The sequence below is a fragment of the Homarus americanus genome, unplaced genomic scaffold (assembly GCF_018991925.1).
Source record: "Homarus americanus isolate GMGI-L3 unplaced genomic scaffold, GMGI_Hamer_2.0 scaffold16894, whole genome shotgun sequence".
Lineage (NCBI taxonomy): Eukaryota > Metazoa > Arthropoda > Malacostraca > Decapoda > Nephropidae > Homarus > Homarus americanus.
This window is the reverse complement of record NW_024746541.1, coordinates 2767836-2790113: the sequence shown is the minus strand read 5'-3', so window position 1 is coordinate 2790113 and position 22278 is coordinate 2767836. Positions and strand designations below refer to the sequence as shown.

At 41.0% G+C, this 22278-nt stretch overlaps 1 protein-coding gene across 1 annotated transcript; it reads left to right on the top strand.

The window, feature by feature from the left end:
* The first annotated feature begins 12453 nt into the window (after nt 1-12453).
* LOC121879321 (mucin-21-like) lies at nt 12454-21508 on the top strand. Its single transcript, XM_042385927.1, has 2 exons — nt 12454-12762; nt 21422-21508. Exons 1-2 carry the CDS (start codon nt 12454-12456, stop codon nt 21506-21508), a joined length of 396 nt encoding a protein of 131 aa, XP_042241861.1.
* Nucleotides 21509-22278: the final 770 nt, after the last annotated feature.

Below are 22278 nucleotides of genomic sequence, written 5' to 3'. Positions count from 1 at the left end.
ATACAGTAAATCCGAACCTCTCGAATCTCACCCTTTACTTCTTGTTGTTCTCATTCCTTAGTGCAAGTGTACTCGGTGTAACTCATCTCTGTCTCCTTAATTTTAATCTGATCTATACTATTCTGCCACCGGCCCCACCTCCTACTGCATCACACTATCATGCCTTTTGTTCTGCCCTTTAGAAAACTCCAGATTTAATATTTTATTTTTTACCCCCAGCTTACTTCTCCTTTGATCTAAACTATTTGCTGAACCGCATACCCACCTCCTCTCTCTCTCTCTCTCTCTCTGTATTTGTTCTGCTTTTAAACTGCATACGACAAGATAAAGTTACCATCCTCAGAATAGGGAGGTAAGGAGCGAGAAACAGTGGTAGTCGCTCCCCACGCCTCCTTATAGCACTATGATGTGCCGGACGAGCATGCACCCAACTACGGTACTACCCTGAAGTGGTTTTCAGTATGTCCTTATGCTGTGATGTTACATTACTAGTCGGCACACGCCAGGAACACGTCTTCATCATGCTTCTTCTTATCTTATTTGTCAGGCTGGTCTGCTATGTCCCACCTATATAAAGATGACCTTCCACCCACGCGAGAGTTATGCCTATTATGGAATATTATTATATTGATAATAATTTTTACCTTTACTGCATTTATAAAAAAAAATATATATATATATATATATATATATATATATATATATATATATATATATATATATATATATATATATATATATATATATATATATACACACACACACACACACACACGTGATCGGGGTAATTTCAGCCCAGTGGCGAGTCCGGTACAGTTTTCACAAAGCGGAAAGTTTGAACGGGAGTTGTTTATTAGCACGTAACCGCCAACTGCCGGAAGGCTTGGCAGCGTACGGCGACATCGTTTTCCAGTGTAAATAAAATGCTAATTAGTGCCTTCCTAAAGAAACCATCGACATGGGACCAGGTTTAGTTCCACTTTACGAATTTTTAGTGATTTTTCCACCAAGTTTGATGAAAAACGATTGTGCCGTTTCTGCTGCCCAGAACAGACAGACACGGCTATCTCCGTAGTGGTGCGAGATAATCATAGTCGGTTGTTATAACTGCGGTCGGTTGTTATAATCAGTCGTGGTTGTTATAATCATCGTCGTGGTGTTATAATCATGATCGTGGTTGTTATAACTGCTATCGTGGTTGTTAGTAATCATAGTCGTGGTTGTTATAATCATAGTCGTGGTTGTTATAATTGGCGGTCGTAGTTATAATCATAGTCGGTTGTTATAATCATCGTCGTGGGTGTTATAATCATAGTCGGCTATATAATCATGGTCGGTTGTTATAATCATCGTCGGTGTTATAACTCATGATCGTGGTTGTTATAATCATGATCGTGGGTGTTATAACTATAGTCGAGGTTATATAACTCATAGTCGGTTGTTATATAATCATGGTCGTAGTTGTTATAACTGGCGGTCGTAGCTGTTATAACTGGCGGTCGGTTGTTATAATCATAGTCGTGGTTGTTATAATCATAGTCGTAGTTATATAATCATGGTCGGTTATAACTGGCGGTCGGTTGTTATAATCATGGTCGGTTATAATCATGGTCGAAGTTGTTATAATCATAGTCGGGTTGTTATAATATCGTCAGGTGTTATAATCAAGGATCGTGGTTGTTATAATCGGCGGTCGTGGTTGTTATAATCATAGTCGTGGTTGTTATAATCATGGTCGTAGTTGTTATAATCATGGTCGTAGTTGTTATAATCATGGTCGTGGTTGCTATAATCATAGTCGGCTATAATCATAGTCGTGGTTGTTATAATCATGGTCGGTTGTTATAATCATAGTCGTGGTTGTTATAATCATGGTCGTGGTTGTTATAATCATAGTCGTGGTTGTTATAATTATGGTCGTGGGTGTTATAATCATGGTCGGGTGTTATAATCATGATCGTGTGTTATAATCATAGTCGTTGTTATAATCATAGTCGTGCTTGTTATAATCATGGTCGGGTTGTTGTTATAATCATAGTCGCGCTTGTTATAATCATAGTCGTGGTTGTTATAACTGGCGGTCGTGGTTGTTGGCAATCATAGTCGGGTTGTTATAATCATGGTCGTAGCTATATAATCATGGTCATCGGTTGTTATAATCATAGTCGTATGTTATGTTCATGGTCGTAGTTGTTAGTAATCATGGTCGTAGTTGCTGTTATAATCGCGAAGTCGGGTGTTATAATCATGGTCGTGGGTGTTATAATCATGATCGTGGGTGTTATAATCATAGTCGTGGTTGTTATAATCATAATGGTTGTTATAACTGCGGTCAGTTGTTATAATCATGGTCGTAGTTGTTATAATCATAGTCGCGGTTGTTATAATGATGGTCGTAGTTGTTATAATCATGGTCGTAGTTGTTATAATCATGGTCGGGTGTTATAACTGGCGATCGTGGTGTTATAATCATAGTCGTATGTTATAATCATAGTCGTGGTTGTTATAATCATGGTCGGGTTGTTATAATCATAGTCGGTTGTTAGTTATAATCATGGGTCGTAGTTGTTATAATATGGTCGTAGTTGTTATAATCATGGTCGTGGGTGTTATAAGTAATCATGGTCGGGTGTTATAACTATAGTCGCGGTTGTTATAACTGCGGTCGTGGTTGTTATAATCATGGTCGTGGGTTGTTATAACTATGATCGTGGTTGTTATAATCATAGTCGGGTTGTTATAATTATGGTCGGGTGTTATAATCATAGTTGTGCTGTTATAATCATGGTCGTAGTTATAACTGGTGGTCGGGTGTTATAACTGTTAGTAGAGGTTGTTATAATCATGGTCGGTTGTTATTCATAGTCGTGATTATGCTATAATCAGTCGTGGTGTTATAATCATGGTCGTGGTTGTTATAATCATGGTCGTGGTTGTTGCAATCACAGTCGTGGTTGTTATAATCATGGTCGTGTTTGCGATCATCGTCGCAGTTGTTATAATCAAGGGCGTGGTTGTTATAATAATGGTCGGGTTGTTATAATCATAGTCGTGGTTGTTATAATCATAGTCGGTTGTTATAATCATGGTCGTGCTGTTATAATCAAGGTCGGTCGAACTTCTGAACTTTGTATTAGATTGCTGGCCACTTCGCCTTTGGGCTATTTTCGGCTATGGTCGTGATATACTTACAGTATCTAATATACTATAAGAAGGAATAGAATAAAGGTTAGAATAATTAATTAAAATAAATATTCGCCATAAGAGGTTAAAATCATAAAAATAAATATTATGAATCACCGATGATCATTCCGAAATAAATTATATTAAAGAGAAGTGACCTTGATTCTGGTTATATTAGTCACCATCTGCTTAAGTCATCACCCAGTTAAGTCATCATAGCCATCATCTACGTTAGTCAGTTTTAGGCCCATCTTCACATGACCGACCGACCAGGATGTTTTTTTTTCCACGCGAGGGTGTTAGTTTTCGCGTCTTTATTATTTACGCTGGTGGATGTAAGACCTCCTACCCTCACTGACTCCATATTTTCAATTTGGTGTTATTCTTTGCTTATAAATGCCTCTAATCTGTCTCAAGTCTATCCGTCCTGTCTATTGCCATCCCAACTGTCTGTCGCTGTCTGCGTGGTGTTTTGGAATGTAAGCCCGTCTGTAATTTTGTGTCGTCAAATCTATCTGTCTTATCCGTTGTTGGCGTAGTTCAAGGCTCGTTTGTGCAATAATTAATGCGAACCAGTGGAGCCAACAAGTCTGTCTGTCAGTGTTAGTTGCTGCCATATTGTCTATTTGTGCATGTATGAATCTGGTTCATTTTTGTCAACCTCCTCTGTCTGTTTCACTGTCTATATTCACCGTGTGTCTATTGTAGTCACCTTCTCCATGCATTCCTGTTATTATCTCTTTCCATGTACAGTCAGTTAGGCTTAGGGATTCTGGCCACTTCGCTTTTGGGCTATTTCGGCCAGAGCTGATGTCTTCTTTCTTCTTCTTGAGGTTTCTTCTTCTATTCTTGGTCTTCTTTCTTTACAACTAATCTGATGTTCTTGTTTCTTCTTTTCTTGTTATTCTTGTGTTCTTCTTGTTCTTGGTATTTTGGTTTCTTCTTCTTCTGGTGTTATTTTTATTTGGGATGAATTATATGGTAAGTAAGGATATGATAGTGAGTTACTGACAGTCCAGATGAAATAGCCGGTCAGTGACTAGTTTCTGTGATTTTTTTTTTAGTCTTTTTTGTAGCCCGTGTCGTTTTGTTTGAATATGTGTTGGTGGGTGTCAGTTTTACTTGGTATATATCGTGTTGTATGTAATGGAAAGGTTTGTGATAAGTCTCTGTTTATGTTTTTAATTTTTGTTTTATATTTTTTTTCTTTAGGGCATGGTTACATACATATTATAAAAAGATTCATGCGTGTGTCTTTCACAACATGCCGATAAGACGGGTCTCCTTGAGGAAGATTATTACAGCGTCACTTATGGTGACATCATCTTGCAAAAATTGGTACAGTCAGCACGAAGCCTCGCTTGGCAGCTAGCATCACCAGCTGCCGGCGTTCTGGTTCGCTGGCTGCACTCCGTCAGAATGTGTCGAATGGAAATAATTTGTTGCACGTGGCACAGATAGGCGGACAGGAGTTATCAATGTAAGCTTTTAGGTGGGTCAGATAGGTACAATTTAACCTTAGTCTGGCGAGAACCACCTTTCCTCCTATTCTTTCGGTATGCTGAGGCCAGTTTCCTATGTTAGTCTTGTTGTTGAGAATCTAACCTCGTCCAATCATGTTGCCACTTCCTGTTGTATATGTCTTCCCCAGAGACACACTGACGCTCAGGGTACATTGGTTGTCTCCTGAGACCCACAGTCGCTTTTTGTTAGTTTGTCTGCCTGTTCATTGCCCCGAATGTTGCATAACAGGCACCCATATCAGCACAATATTCTTGGCACACTCGTGTAGTTTAATATATTGTTGCCCTGTATCTCATTGCTGGTAGTGTCACCACCTTGATTGCTTTAAGAGCTGACATAGAATCTGAAATGACAGCAACATCATTGACATCGCTTGTTATTGCAATGTCAATGGCTCTACTTATAAACATCTCTGCAGTGAATATGGTTGTATGCCGCGGCAGCGGAGCTCCTCCCGTCTCTGGTCCAGATACCGGCTCCAACGTTGTCGTCAGTTCTGGACCCGTCGGTGTACACGTGAGTATAGGCGCTGTATCCTTATAGAAATTGATAGAAAAGTTGTTTAAGGAGCTCGGGATGTAGGTCCTTCTTCCCTAGGAGGCCCGATGTTTCATGGAAGTTGGGGGTTCTCCATTGGCCGGCAGTGGAACACATCTATCAACGTCTTCGAAGTGGATACCAGCACCTGGCACAAGGTCTGGAGGCGGACAACCGAGGACGGGGGCCTACGCAGCTGCAGAAACGGAATTTAGCAACAGCACACCAACCTGTGGCCTGTGCCCGCGCCTCCTAGCCGCACTCAATCGGACCTTAAGCGTCAACATGTCCTCCTGATGTGGATGAGGCATGGGCCTCAACCTCTAGTTTTCCTACACGTACACCTGTAAGCACCCCAGACATAGACGAAGGCATCGGTTCTGTATTCTGGTAGCTGCGAGTGTGGTGTCATGCAGAAGCATACAACTGACATCCATAATCAAGTTTTGATCTGATCAGGGTCTTATACACCATTAATAAAGATTTCCTATCGGCTCTATGTAGTACCTGATAAAACTTTCAGGATGTTTGTGACTTTAAGACATCTACCTTCAAGCTCGTTAATGTGGTTTTTCCACGTTAATTTCCGGTCAAAATGAACACCGAGAAATTTTACTGAAGTCTGAAATTTCAGCCACAGAAATAATTATATACTGTAGCTGTAAGGTCGTCTGGTAATGTTGAGACTGCGCATCCACCTGTTATCTCTAACTATTTTCTGTTTTCCCTTCCTTATTCTTCTATTTACTCATCTTCCTTCCTTTAATAATCCAAACAACATAAAAAAAAAGTAGACTAAGGAAAAAAGTGGGGGGAGGAGGAGGGAGCCGTACGATAACTGCAATCGTGGGCTGACAGCATACAGCGAATGAGGGTGCGCCAAGTCCGTAGACTTGCATCGTTTTCCATCGTAAATATAATTGTTAACTAATGCCTTCCAAACCATCGACATGGGACCAGGTTTGTTCCACTCTACGAATTTTTGTGATTTTCACCAAGCTTGATGAAACGATTGTGCTGCTTCGGCTGCACAGGCAGATAAACAGACAGACAGACGGATAGCTTATACGTATATATATATATATATATATATATATATATATATATAGAGAGAGGTCCCCCTCCTTCGTGCCGGGAGCTGCGTTCGAGGAAAAAGCCGTCATAAGCGAAACTGGCATGAACGAACACGGATTTTCACAGTAAAGTAGGGTTACGTTCCCAGCCCCTGCAGGCAGTCGTCCTGTCGAGAATTTTTTAAAGTTGTTTACACTTTATGTGTAGGCGGGAGTTTAACGTAATCAACTATCTGTGTTTTTTTGACTAACTGCAACACTAAAATTGAAAAAATAAAAAGCATAACACGAGAAAGATCTTTACAAACAATACTTTTGAATGGCTCCAGGCTGCCGGTGATGCCTCGGTGGTCAGTTCCTGGTTTATAGTATAAAGGTTTCTCTTACACAGGTCATAAAGAAATATATGGGTAAAAAAAAAGTCACTATTTTGTCCAAATTTCAGCTATCTAGCTCAAAAAGTGTCTGATATATCACCGAAAAGCAAATAAAATAAAACAACGAAACAACCACTGGGCACCTGGAGATGGAAGGATGGGATGGTCGGTGGCGGAGGTAGGAGCATGCGTGGGTGGAGGTAGGGAGCATGGCGGTGGTGGAAGAGCATGGCGGTGGGTGGAGGGAAAACAATAATAAATGTGGTTTGTTGCTGCGTTACGGTGCAACTTCAATATGTGGAACAATTTATAGAACAGCCAAGGCCAGGTACAGTCTTTGTTGTTTCAGGCCATAATACCAGATTCCTTTACTTTATCGTCCTATGTCCTCCAACATAATGCACAAGTAATACGAACAATGTCAACATCTTGCCACTTGCAGATAGAGTATTTCCGTGTTTTAATTTATGGTTTTATATCAACTTAATTATGTTGTAAGATGTATTGTTATCAAACTATAAAATTTTTATGAACTATATCATTAGACACAGAAATGAAAGAACAAGGACGAGGTGAAGACAATGCTCCGGTGCCTGGATGATACCTTGCAGTAAATTAACCAGCATGGATATATTGTTTCAGTATCATATTACAGGTGTTTCCCATTATATATTTGGTCAGTTGGCATTAAAATTCATCACAAATATTTATAAAATATACGCAGGTAACAAAGTGGAACGGGAATCAAATTAAATAACTGGCATCATTATATTTTATATAACTAAGTGGAACATGAATAAACAGGACAGCCTACAGCAACATTATTTGGGCATTCATAAACAAATAATAAATCTCAGTGAAAATATAGTCCTTATTTACATTAATATTATCTAGTATTAATTCACAATGACCAGAGGTGTAAGTCTGCAGCATAAAAGTATTACTCAGTTTAGGTTTACAGTCCCAGTGACATAAGCTTTAAAATCTGAGTAAAAATAAATTCCAAGTCAATTTTATGTAATTTCAGGATTGCTGAAATATTCTCATAGAATATTTGCTAAAGCGACAAAAACAAAATGATTAAGCAAAATATTCTACACCAGGAATGAGATATATTTCCAGTATGGTAATAATGATTAAAGAGCCTAAGACGGTAAGATAACTGAACAATACAGTGGTAACCAACCAGAGCTAGAATATATGAAACAATACAGGATAATATTCTCGAAGCTTTGTCGTCTGCTAGTTATCATTACCACGTACTTATTATTAAGAGAATTAGATACCTCTATAATATTCAACTCGTCATGAACCACACAAGAAATCCAGCAGCATTTTTATTATTTAGAAAACTTTATTTGACATAGTGAGCCTGGCCTCGGGCAGTTTTCCCTCCTTTTAAATGTCTGAGAACCCACGAGACAGAGAGAGAGAGAGAGGTGTGGTCCTTGAACTGTTTTCCTCTCTTACTAGTGTGGTCCTTGAACTGTCTTCCTCTCTTACTAGTGTGGTCCTTGAACTGTCTTCCTCCTCTTACTAGTGTGGTCCTTGAACTGTCTTCCTCTCTTACTAGTGTGGTCCTTGAACTGTCTTCCTCTCTTACTAGTGTGGTCCTTGAACTGTCTCCCTCTCTTACTAGTGTGGTCCTTGAACTGTCTTCCTCTCTTACTAGTGTGGTCCTTGAACTGTCTCCTCTCTCTTACTAGTGTGGTCCTTGAACTGTCTCCTCTCTTACTAGTGTGGTCCTTGAACTGCTCTCCCTCTCTTACTAGTGTGGTCCTTGAACTGTCTCCCTCTTACTAGTGTGGTCCTTGAACTGTCTCCCTCTCTTACTAGTGTGGTCCTTGAACTGTCTCCCTCTCTACTAGTGGTCCTTGGCTTCTCTCCTCTCTCTTACTAGTGTGGTCCTTGAACTGTCTTCCTCTCTTACTAGTGTGGTCCTTGAACTGTCTTCCTCTCTTACTAGTGTGGTCCTTGAACTGTCTCCCTCTCTTACCAGTGTGGTCCTTGAACTGTCTCCCTCTCTTACTAGTGTGGTCCTTGAACTGTCTCCCTCCCTTACTAGTGTGGTCCTTGAACTGTCTTCCTCTCTTACTAGTGTGGTCCTTGAACTGTCTCCCTCTCTTACTAGTGGCCTTGAACTATCTCCCTCTCTTACTAGTGTGGTCCTTGAACTGTCTCCCTCTCTTACTAGTGTGGTCCTTGAACTGTCTCCCTCTCTTACTAGTGTGGTCCTTGAACTGTCTCCTCTCTTACTAGTGTGGTCTTGAACTGTCTTCCTCTCTTACTAGTGTGGTCCTTGAACTGTCTTCCTCTCTTACTAGTGTGGTCCTGAACTGTCTCCTTCTCTTACTAGTGTGGTCCTTGAACTGTCTTCTCTCTCTTACTAGTGGTCCTTGAACTGTCTTCCTCTCTTACTAGTGTGGTCCTTGAACTGTCTCCTTCTCTTACTAGTGTGGTCCTTGAACTGTCTTCCTCTCTCTTACTAGTGTGGTCCTTGAACTGTCTTCCTCTCTTACTAGTGTGGTCCTTGAACTGTCTTCCTCTCTTACAGTGTGGTCCTTGAACTGTCTCCTTCTCTTACTAGTGTGGTCCTTGAACTGTCTTCCTCTCTTACCAGTGTGGTCCTTGAACTGTCCCTCCTTACTAGTGTGGTCCTTAAACTATCTCCCTCTCTTACTAGTGTGGTCCTTGAACTGTCCCTCTCTTACTAGTGTGGTCCTCAAACTGTCTCCTCTCTTACTAGTGTGGTCCTTGAACTGTCTTCCTCTCTTACTAGTGTGGTCCTTGAACTGTCTCCTTCTCACTTACTAGTGTGGTCCTTGAACTGTTTTCCTCTCTTACTGTGTGGTCCTTGAACTGTCTCCCTCTCTTACTAGTGTGGTCCTTGAACTATCTCCCTCTCTTACTAGTGTGGTCCTTGAACTGTCCCTCTCTTACTAGTGTGGTCCTTGAACTGTCTCCCTCTTTACAGTGGTCCTTGAACTGTCTCCCTCTCTCTTACTAGTGTGGTCCTTGAACTGTCTTCTCTCTTTAGTGTGGTCCATGAACTGTCTTCCTCTCTTACTAGTGTGGTCCTTGAACTGTCTCCTTCTCTACTAGTGTGGTCCTTGAACTGTCTTCCTCTCTTACTAGTGTGGTCCTTGAACTGTCTCTCCTCTACTAGTGTCCTTGAACTGTCTCTCTCTTACTAGTGTGTGGTCCTTGAACTGTCTTCCTTCTACTAGTGTGGTCCTTGACTATTGTCCTCTTACTATGTGGTCCATGAACTGTCTTCCTCTTACTGTGTGGTCCTTGAACTGTCTCTTTCTCTTACTAGTGTGGTCCATGAACTGTCTTCCCTTCTACTAGTGTGGTCCATGAACTGTCGTCCTCTTACTAGTGTGGTCCTTGAACTGTCTTCCTCTACTTCAGTGTGGTCCTTGAACTGTCTCCTTCTCTTACTAGTGTGGTCCATGAACTGCCTCCTCTCTTACTAGTTGGTCCTTGAACTGTCCCCTTCTTTACTAGTGTGGTCCTTGAACTGTCTTCCTCTCTTACTAGTGTGGTCCTTGAACTGTCTTCCCTCTTACTAGTGGTCCTTAACTTCTTCCTCTTACTAGTGTGGTCCTGTCTCCCTTCTCTTACTAGTGTGGTCCTTGAACTGTCTTCCTCCTCTACTAGTGTGGTCCTGAACTGTCTCCCTCTTTACTAGTGTGGTCCTTGAACTATTCCCCTCTTACTAGTGGGTCCTTGAACTGTCTCCCTCTCTACTAGTGGTCCTGAACTGCTCCCTCTCTTACTAGTGTGGTCCTTGAACTGTCTTCCTCCTCACTAGTGTGGTCCTTGAACTGTCTTCCTCTCTACTAGTGTGGTCCTTGAACTGTCTCCTTCTCTTACTAGTGTGGTCCTTGAACTGTCTTCCCTCTTACTAGTGTGGTCCTTGAACTGTCTCCTCTTACTAGTGTGGTCCTTGAACTTACCTCTCTTACTAGTGTGGCCTGCTCCCTCTTACTAGTGTGGTCCTTGAACTGTCTCCTCTCAGTGTGGTCCTTGAACTGTCTTCTTACTAGTGTGGTCCTTGAACTGTCTCCTTCTCTTACTAGTGTGGTCCTGAACTGTCTTCCTCCTCTTACTAGTGTGGTCCTTGAACTGTTCCTCTCTTACTAGTGTGGTCCTGAACTGCCTCCCTCTTACTAGTGTGGTCCCTGAACTGTCTCCCCTTACTGGTGGTCCTTGAACTGTCTTCCTCTCTTACTAGTAGTCCTTGAACTGTCTCCCTCTTACTAGTGTGGTCCTTGAACTGTCTCCCTCTCTTACTAGTGTGGTCCTTGAACTGTCTTCCCTCTTACTAGTGTGGTCCTTGAACTGTTCCCCTCTCTTACGGTGTGGTCCTTGAACTGTCTTCCTCTCTACTAGTAGTCCTTGAACTGCCTCTACTAGTGTGGTCCTTGAACTGTCTTCCTCTCTTACTAGTGTGGTCCTTGAACTGTCTCTATCGTTCCTTCCCTTCCCTCTCTCCTGCCTCTCTTCTCTAGCAGCGGGTGAGCATGTTAAGTGTGTTTGTGTTAACAGGTTGGTGGTCGTGAACACCTTCTGGTAACTTTTTAGTCTCCAACCACTAGAGAATAAATCATAACTGAAGCAGCTCCCAGCCAGGGTAGTGAGCCCCCCCCCCCTCTCTCTCTCTCTCTCTCTCTCTCTCATCTGGCAGGAGTCTCAAGTACATATAAATTTAATACTGTAATACAAAGAGGCTTACTAAGGCCTGAGGAAGGAAGTGCGCCACCATTTACAGCTTGTTCACCTCCACTATTTGTTTGTGATAATGCAGAAACGAATAAATCATTACAGTGTTAAAACTTGAAAATGAAGAGTTAGACAGAGTAACTACACTAGTCATACGGTACTGGAAGCTGTAGTGACTAGTAGGCAGGATAGGAAGGCCAAGGGGTGGAGGTGGCCGACGAGGAAGAGTCCTGCTTAGTTTAGTCACGTCGGGTTAACACACGAAGGCAGATTAACCAATTACTTAAGAGCATCATGGAGTAGGTAGCGCTGGAGGAAGCTAGACCACCCCCCCCCCCCCTCTCTCTCTCTCTCTCTCTCTCTCTCTCTCTCTCTCTCTGCAAGGCACTTACCAACTTTTAAACTCCTCAAAACTCTCATCTGTTCCCCAGAACCTTAAGTGTTTCTCATCAGAACAACATTTAAAGTAATTGATAACCGCGGGAAGTTTATATAGTTTTAACTTACAACTGAAGCTTTTGTAATTCAGGAAAACTACATGCTTAGAAAATCCCCTTGGCGACAACACCACCAAACCACAACACACTTCACAAACCAACACACTCTTGCACGGATATATATACTGTATATAAAGCATCATATACAAATAAAGACATTGGTATTATGCTCGTCTGCCGTGCGTTTACCTGAGTAACATATCATCATAATAACAACAACAGGTGAAGGTCCACACTTGCTAGGGTTCACCGTTGACACAAGATAAGGATGAGTCAGAGAGGGTTTGTGTCTCACTTGATGGTAACGTACCTGAACACTGCGTCAGCTGAACCAGCCTGCGTGGTTCACTGATGTCTGCTATACTGAAGGAATTATCGCTAATTAAGTTTAAGTAGTTCTTAAAGACCTTTATGGCAGTTCAGGGAACCTATCTCGCACACGACACCACGCAAGATGACTTATAGATAATATATATAATGATATTGAGGAGGTGATCTCACCACCACCACCACCACCACCACACCACCAGAAGGATGGTGTGTCTTACCAAGACCACTAACTCTGACTCGGCCACCACCACATTTGACCCGGCCACCACTAACTCTGACTCGGCCACCACCACATTTGACCCGGCCACCACTAACTCTGACTCGGCCACCACCACATTTGACCCGGCCACCACTAACTCTGACTCGGCCACCACCACATTTGACCCTGCCACCACTAACTCTGACTCGGCCACCACCACATCTGACCCGGCCACCACTACCTCTGACCTGACTACTACCACCACTAGCCCGGCCCCGGCCACCACCTCCTATGGTCCGACCAACAGTATCAGTGTGTGTGTGTGTGTGCAGTGTATTCCAAGTCACTTGTTTTCTCACAGCCGACGTTAAGGTGTTGTTTGGACGCTGAGGAAATAAGTAGTCGTTCTTGTGTGTGTGTGTTACAGGTCATGGAGTCTTACAGTGCATTACCTCGGGAGCAACACTGTCTCTCCCACACTGAAAAAAAATAGTTAGGTGAAGAAACGATGTTGGAATTTTCTTGTTATTTTCTTTGTGTGAAATAAAGTGTCTCAGTTTATAGTCATGTAACGTTATTTGGGGGAGATCTTGGTGATGGTGCCTTTAGCCAGGCTCCACTCTTCTACCACCAGCCAGGCTTCACCCCTCTACCACCAGCCAGGCTCCACCCCTCTACCACCAGCCAGGCTCCACCCCTCTACCACCAGCCAGGCTCCACCTCCCACCAGGCTCACGCTCCACCCTTCTACCACCAGCCAGGCTCCACCCTCTACCACCAGCCAGGCTCCACCCTTCTACCCCAGCCAGGCTCCCCCTCACCACCAGCCAGGCTCCACCCCTCTACCACCAGCCAGGCTCCACCCCTCTACCACCAGCCAGGCTCCACCCTTCTACCACCAGCCAGGCTCCACCCCTCTACTCCCAGCCAGGCTCCACCCTCTACCACCAGCCAGGCTCCACCCCTCTACCACCAGTCAGACTCCACCCTCTACCACCAGCCAGGCTCCACCTCTACCACCAGCCAGGCTCACCCTCTACCACCACTAGTCAGGCTCCACCACTAGTCAGGCTCCACCAACTGATACCTGAAGCCCCCCTCTCTCTCCTCCACCAAGCACCAGCAGGGAGTACGTAAAGGTCTTTATATCCAGACTTACTTAACCTTTATAACCTCTATGGGACATTTTCTTCCCAGACACTCACAGGTTTCATGTCTGATAATGGCGACGTAGGTTAAGTGAGAAATACGTTTGGATACAACACATTATTTAAATTTACATGAAAAGTTTGTAAATAAAGCGTAAGGTGTCAGTGATGGAGTGAACACTGTGGGGGGGGGGGGTGTCAGTTGTTCATGTGTGGGTGTACAGTACGTGTGAGGTAAAAACTGCATTATTTTATGAGTTTCTTGTAAGTTGTATAATTTGTTGATTTTTTTTTTACATAGATTTCTTGTATAAAGTAACTGAAATTTTATGTTGTTGTGTTGAAGCGGCTTTACCTTGTATGCCTCGAGTTACTGTGGGTCTAAGTAAACTACAGTAGTACTAGGTTTCTTTGTTGACGTCGCACCCGAGGCCTAGTGATATTTGTTTTTTTCCGGGAATTACTTCTATACTGTACAGGAGTTACGTTAAGTATATTGTATGGAGGATGACTACCATATCGCTGAAGAAATAAATGATTGGGGTTGACATTTAAACATCTAATGAACTTTTATGTTGCAATATGATATAAAACTTCTGGTGAGTTTCATTCACTGCCATATTTTTGTAACACTCTTTGGTCTCAGACGACGTACTTTACAAGAATCAGCTTTGAGGTCAAGTGCTGGTCCTACTGTTTTCCTCTCTTGATCATTTAAGTATTTACCGAAGATAATTCAGTATATTGTTTCGATAGTTTGGAAGGATTCACGTGGTCGAATTATTCAATGCGGTGACGAGTATTATGAAAGAGGGATTGTGTTGTTGATAATATTTTGTTATTGTTTATCTATTTGTGTGTTTATTATCTGGTAGGCAATGTATAATAAAAATGTTACCGTTAATTTACAATATATACTTCATTGAGGAATTCATTTTGTCTTATTTTTTATAATCGCTTCACTTACTATAATCACCTGTTTGATACACAATCCTTCAGGGAATAACTGGTCGTTGACTCTTGGACCAGCTGGTGTGTTGCTGCTGCCTGCCGGTAACTGAGTCTGACGCTAGTTTACCGGCCGGATATTAACCTTCGACGAGGCTCCGTCTTTTACTCCCAGCAAGTTACTGACTTACTGAGGCAGCAGCTGAGCTTTATCATCTCAGCTGAACGCGTTTCTGTCTTACTGAGGCATCAACTAAGTTTGATTAACTTGGGTAAATATTGTCATGCTTTACCGAGATATTAATTGAGTTCTATTAACTCAGGTGAACGTACCTATGTTTTGTTGAACTCCCTTTAACTTGTAAGGCTGTGCACCTGCCGTGTTATCTGTGTATACACTGTTGAACAATCTGAACAAGTAATCTGAAGCTTGTGATCGTGTTTGCAAAAAATAAATGACACAAGTACCGGAGAGAGAGATAAGTAGTATGAGAGTTTGTATAGAAGAATATGAAACAGGGGAACACGTAACAACATAATCGAACACTACTAAAACGAGAAGGAACTCGACTGAACACGACACAAAACAAGAAAGGAGAATATTGATCACGTGGAAGAACACATTTTACCAAGGGAATTGACGCCTGATAAATTGTCAACTGTAAATATATACAACGCGCCTCCCCTCCTTGGCGGTCCTGTTTGTATAGTTAATATACAGTATACTGCAAAAAGCCGTCATGTAGCGCATCATCTGGTTAGTGGTGGTAATCACACTTTAAGTAGTCAGCCTAGCCTAATATAACTCATTAACGTATAAGGATCAGAGGAAGCATTAGGCCACATGGTGCTGTAACTCGTCCATAGGTGTTGACATAAAGGACCTCACGTGGTCATGGAGACATGGCACCATGTGGTGTGGTGTGTTGTCACTGTACCTCACTCGCTGCCAAGTGGTGTTGTGTTATTTCATGGTGAGGTTTAAAGCCGACCCTCGGTTGTTCCCAGAGTGGACTGATTAACACTATAATGCCTGGTCAGGAGATGGTGGTCGGTTCCCAGGGGCGGTTATCTCTGGTTGTTAGGACGGTCAACTTAGTCACGACTGTCGGCTGCCACTCTTTAGTACTGACTTCAATGGCTCAAACACTAGCACACCACAAGGCTCTATAGTACTAGAGAAGTGTCATCGTATAGTCTGGTGCACCACAAGGCTCTATAGTACTAGAGAAGTGTCATCGTATAGTCTGGTGCACCACAAGGCTCTATAGTACTAGAGAAGTGTCATCGTATAGTCTGGTGCACCACAAGGCTCTATTGTACTAGAGAAGTGTCATCGTATAGTCTGGTGCACCACAAGGCTCTATAGTACCAGGTGTTCAACACTCATTCCACTCTTTTCCGAAACGAAGTTGTCTTTTGATGGGTTTTGCCGACATCCTAGTGGGGAGGAGGGGTCGAGGGGAAGGAGTTGGGGTATGGGTCAACAATTTGCCCTGGCAGCTCCCGCAGCAGCACGGAATAGGTCTTGACATGTTGACTGTCACTAACATGTGTCCAAATACTAGTGTAAGAGATGGAGATTCGTGCACTTTATAACGAAGTCATTGACCAACACCAAGGTCCTTGTGTGTGCATTACAAGTTTATTGTGAGAGTCATAACCATAACTGAATTAAGTAGTGGACAAGTGGTGAAGATTCATTGCTTCACAATTGTGTTAGTTATTAACATGAACGATGTTCGCCAACATATCAGCTTAAATAATAAAGGTTCTTGTGTTTCTGTTTGTCATGTTTGCTGTGTTGCTGTGGCCACCTCATACTTGATTCATCATGTTGCCAACTCAAAATTACTCAGCACTGTTGGACTCACGATTGTACCTTTAATAATGACACCTTTGAGTTGGTCGTCAAAGGAGTTGAAGGTGTTAAGTTTCTCTCTTCTGTTAAAATACAAGACAATACATACATAGTTGAAGGTGGAGTGGTGAAGATATTATATTAAATAACGAAATTTATAAATGAATTAGGGACTATGGGGATACACGCCTCTACATAACAGTAAATCCTCGCTTTTATTGTGTTATGGGACGTGTTCCAACAAACCCATCATAATTATACACAGCAGTAGTTGATAAGGATGTTGAACTTTAACCTCTGGTTGTGAGGCGGATCTATCTATGTATTGAACGTAAAGGTCAAACTATGATGTATAAGCCATTAAACCTCCAGTGCTCAGGCGTCACACACAGGAGACACACTACCCTAACACGTACAACAGCTTCAACAACTAAAACAACACGAGCAACAACGTCAACAGTAGCAAAGCCAACATCAGCTACACCTTTTGGTTATCAGCATATATATGTTGTTATATGTAGTGATGATGGTGTGGTGTTATATGTAGTGATGATGGATGGTGTTATATGTGGTGATGATGGATGGTGTTATATGTAGTGATGATGGATGGTGTTATATGTAGTGATGATGGATGGTGTTATATGTAGTGATGATGGGTGGTGTTATATGTAGTGATGATGGATGGTGTTTATAGTGATGATGGATGGTGTGCTGATGGATGGTAGTGATGATGGATGTGTTATATGTAGTGATGATGGGTGGTGTTATATGTAGTGATGATGGATGGTGTTATATGTAGTGATGATGGATGATGATGTTATATGTAGTGATGATGGATGTTGTTATATGTAGTGTTGATGGGTGGTGTTATATGTAGTGATGAGGATGGTGTTATATGTAGTGATGATGGATGATGTTATATGTAGTGATGATGGATGGTGTTATATGTAGTGATGATGGATGGTGTTATATGTAGTGATGAGGATGGTGTTATATGTAGTGATGATGGATGGTGTTATATGTAGTGATGATGGATGATGTTATATGTAGTGATGATGGATGGTGTTATAGGTAGTGATGATGGATGGTGTTATATGTAGTGATGATGGATGATGTTATATATAGAGATGATGGAGGTGTTATATATAGTGATGATGGATGGTATTATATATAGTGATGATGGATGGTGTTATATGTAGTGATGAGGGATGGTGTTATATGTAGTGGTGATAGATGGTGTTATATGTAGTGATTATTGATGATGTTATATATAGTGATGATGGATGATGTTATATATAGTGATGATGGGTGGTGTTATATATAGTGATGATGGATGGTGTTATAATAGTGATGTGATGGATGATGCTAAAGTGTGGTGATGATGGGTGTTATATGTAGATGATGGGATGGTGTTATATGTAGTGATGAGGTATGGTGTTATGTAGTGATGATGGATGGTGTTATATGTAGTGATGATGGATGGTTTTAAGTATAGTGATGATGGATGGTGTTATATGTAGTGATGATGGGTGGTGTTATATGTAGTGATGATGGATGGTGTTAAGTATAGTGATGATGGATGGTGTTATGTAGTGATGATGGATGGTGTTATATATAGTGATGACGGATGGTATTATATGTAGTGATGATGGATGGTGTTATATGTAGTGATGATGGATGGTGTTATATGTAGTGATGATGGATGGTGTTATATGTAGTGATGATGGATGGTGTTATATGTAATGATGATAAGACAATGAAATAATAACAGTTTAGTGCTAAAAAAATATACTTTGCTGTACCGTTGTAGTGTATCTTACATTCACCGTTAATGAAATATTGATGGAAGAAGAAGTTTTGGGGACTGAACAGTGAGACAATGTGGAGCTTCCCGTAGGGTGGCGTCCTACCATGGCTTAGCAAATGAGCCGCCTTGACCAAATTCGGAATGGATAGCAAATGTTTCCTTGCTTCTCATGGACAGTTCTATGTTGGATGCTCCAGAGTGGGAACTGGCAAAATTCTGTACATACTTGCTGCTAATGGCAAAACCAAAAATGTGGTCTACCCTAATGCACTACAGTGAGACAATGTGGAGCCTCCCGGAGGGTGGCGTCCTACCGTGTGTGTCCGCACGAGAATCTCGGAAACTACTTTACTGATCTGTAATGATGATGGATGGTGGTATATGTAGTGATGATGGATGGTGTTATATGTATTGGTGATGGATGATGTTATATGTAGTGATGATGGATATTGTTATATGTAGTGATGATGGATGGTGTTATATGTAGTGATGATGGATGGTGTTATATGTATTGGTGATGGATGATGTTATATGTAGTGATGATGGATATTGTTATATGTAGTGATGATGGATGGTGTTATATGTAGTGATGATGGATGATGTTATATATAGTGATAATGGATGGTGTTATATGTAGTGATGATGGATGATGTTATATGTAGTGATGTTGGGTGGTGTTATATGTAGTGATGATTAGACAATAAAATAATAAGTTTAATGCTAAAAAATATACTTTGCTGTACCGTTGTAGTGAAAAACATGGTGGAACTTACATACACCGTTAATGAACTATTGATGGAAGAAGAAGTTTTGGGGACTGAACAGTGACAATGGGGAGTTTCCTGATATATATATATATATATATATATATATATATATATATATATATATATATATATATATATATATATATATATATATATATATATATATATATACTGTAGCTCCACAATGGAAAAGGGAAACAATGAAGCACCTTAGCTTTCGTCTTTATTCAAGACATCTTCAGAGGCAACTGAATTTACAGGAACTGAGAGAGGTATATATATAAAGGGTGACCTTACAAAACATTAGGTCAGGTCAATAACATGGGATCCACTAATGTACTGCACACACCACCTCAACCGCACATGAAAGAAGAGCTTATAAAAATGGGTGACGTGACAAATGATGTCAAGTCTGGTCAAAAACATGAGTCCGACTAATCATTTACCCTACATCTGCCTCAAATACTTTCAAAGCATTTTTAACCTGGGGCCACTGACAAATAAATTTTTGTAACATATTATGAGTTTTGTACTAACTATCACTAAGGTTTATAGAATTCATTTCCATAATCAAACTTGATTCAACCAGAAGTCTCTCTGTGACACATGTTGATTTATACACTTCTAAACTGTTTTCCCAATCCATGGGATGATTCTTGTTCCTAACATGAACGAACAGTGCACTGCTTTCAGATGCTGTTCTAGTATTGTACTTGTGCTGTTTTATTCTAAGTTGCAATGCTTTCCCAGTCTGACCTACATAATTTTCATTACATATGCTACATGGAATGCCTTAAACGCTTCCATTTACATTCAGGGTTGGGCTGTTCTTAATTAACATACTAGTAATAGTTGAGTCATACTTAAAAACAACATTAATGATTAATAATTTAAGAGACTGAACTAACGGGACAAATTCATTCCGATAAGGTAGAGTCAAAATATTCTTAAATGTAGGAACTTGTATAGTATGAGTACAATAAAGGGATTTTTTAGGCCTTTTAAGACAACAATCAACAAACAATAAAGGGTACCCAAGTTTTTGTGCAATGAAATGAATGTGTTTCAGTTCTTCTTAAATAAATTCAGGGTCACAAATTCTCAAACTTCTCAAAAGCATAGCAGAAAAACTGACATTTTGGTAGACGCAAGGTGATTCGATATAAAATGTATGAAACTGTCTGCCTATGTAGGCCTTCTGTACACCTTAAATTTATAGTTGTGATCATTACTCATGATAAGTATATCAATAAATGGAAGGGATCCATTTATTTCTCTTTCAATTTTGAAGTTAATATCATTAAGCTTGTCAAAAAATTCCAGTGGGTCACTGTTTCTAAGCCAAAGACAAAGCACATCGTCTACATATCTATACCATGGAGGAATAAAGTCCCCTATATTGGATAGTAATCTAGCCTCAAAAAACTCCATATAAATACAGGCTAAAAGAGCAGAAAAACCATTACCCATGCTCATGCCAAATATTTGCTCGTAAAACTTCCCAATTGCTCTAAAAACATTGTCAGTAACGCATAACTCTATCAATTTGAGAAATGCATCATGTACAATAGTCAAATTTAACAGTAGTAATTTATCTTTAAGGAATGAAAGTAGGTCATTCACTGGTACTCTAGTGAAAAGTGAATTGACATCAAAACTTATTTATTCACATAGTTCATTGTGTTTCTTGAGTTTATCAATTAAATCACTGCTGTTGTGTATATGTGAATGAGATATCTGGCCTGTAAGAGGGGATAGCATCTTAACCAGCCACTTGGATAATTTGTACGTAACAGAACCCACAGAACTCACGATAGGACGTAATGGATTATAAGGCTTATGTGTTTTGATCAATCCATACATATAAGGTAAAGTGGGATTGATTTGTGAGAACTGTTTGATGAGATCGGGGTTCTTTTTCAATAACACCTTCATTTTAGAATTGGACATCTTATTAATATTTTCCAGGGGATCTTTTGTAAGTTCCCAATAAGTGCTTTCATCACTTAGTAATGAATTCATCTCATCTTTAATGTAGCTTTTATCAAAATTACAATAGCATTGTATTTATCAGCCTTAGCAATATTTATATTCTCATTACTTTTTAAGTTTTTCAAGGCTGTTTCAAATATTTTTGAAAAATTTGAAACCATTTTCTTACGTAAAACACTATGTATACAACCTTTAGCGATGGAAATATCTTTATTTGTAGCATCTATCGACTTATTCTTTTCCATTTTGATTATACTTTTAGCAATAGTAAGTGGATTAACTGTGCGCTGAGCAATAGAAAACTTCCTACCATAACCGAGCGCAAGTTTATCATTTGTCTGTAGCTCGTAAGATGATAAATTTATGAACAGATTTAGATCACTCAATTTAGTCAAGTAACTCTAGTCAAACAGAGCATTTAATTTAAATTTAATCTCCTTTTGAGAACAGCAAATAAGCTCACTGGGTCATGCCCATCATGAAGATTGCCTCAGCCATGCTCGAGAGGGCATCAATGATCTGGAGATGGCTTATTAGCAGGTCATGGGTGATCATAATGTGGGGACCTCTCATTGGCCACCCCAAGGTTCTCCTAAGGTACTCGCCTGGGTCCCCAGATCTTCTATACTGAAATAACCCCTTCATATTCTGGACCGTACACAAGGCAGCCACGCTCTCCTCTGTGGAACCTCAGGGGGCTGGCATGCGAGACATAATGAAGTCAATGGTATTATCAAAAGACGCCAGGTCACTGCTGGCTGCCTAGCGTATAAGAACTGCATTGGAAGTATGGCCAACAGCTGGTGCGGAATTTCACAGTTCTTCCACCCTGGTGCTTATTTACCTCTCTCTAAAGTGCAGCTGGAGAAGGGAGTGAGGCAAGATCAAAGGAAAACCAGTAGAAGGCAAAACAGAAGATCTTTGCCACGATTATTACTTTGTCCAAATAGGGTCCGAGACGCTGGGAACCTGGAACATAATGTTTAAAGTTCCTGAATAAGACTTACTGCAGCCACCAGAGACTCCAAGACACCCAGATACCTGTTCCAGTGCCCCAACACACCGATCCAGAGGGGAATTCTTGCTAGTTACTGGTCTCTTTTTCCCTCACTTAAAGGAGCTCCAATGAGTCTCCGGATTATGGTTGGTAGCTGCAAGGCTGTATGGTGACACTTTCCTGGCACTATAGAGCCTTGTGGTGTGCTAGGCTGTAGGGTGACACTTTCTGCACCATAACCTGTGCCAGACTAGGGTGACACTTGCTGGCACTAAGCCTGTGGCAAACACCCACCAACCCAACAACCCAC

Bases quoted from the DNA above. Each gene is read 5' to 3' on its own strand.
- LOC121879321 (XM_042385927.1), top strand. From the start codon at position 12,454: ATGGTGTGTCTTACCAAGACCACTAACTCTGACTCGGCCACCACCACA. The intron at 12,763-21,421 runs GTGTGTGTGTGT...TTTTGAGAACAG, and splicing joins GTCCGACCAACAGTATCAGT to CAAATAAGCTCACTGGGTCA.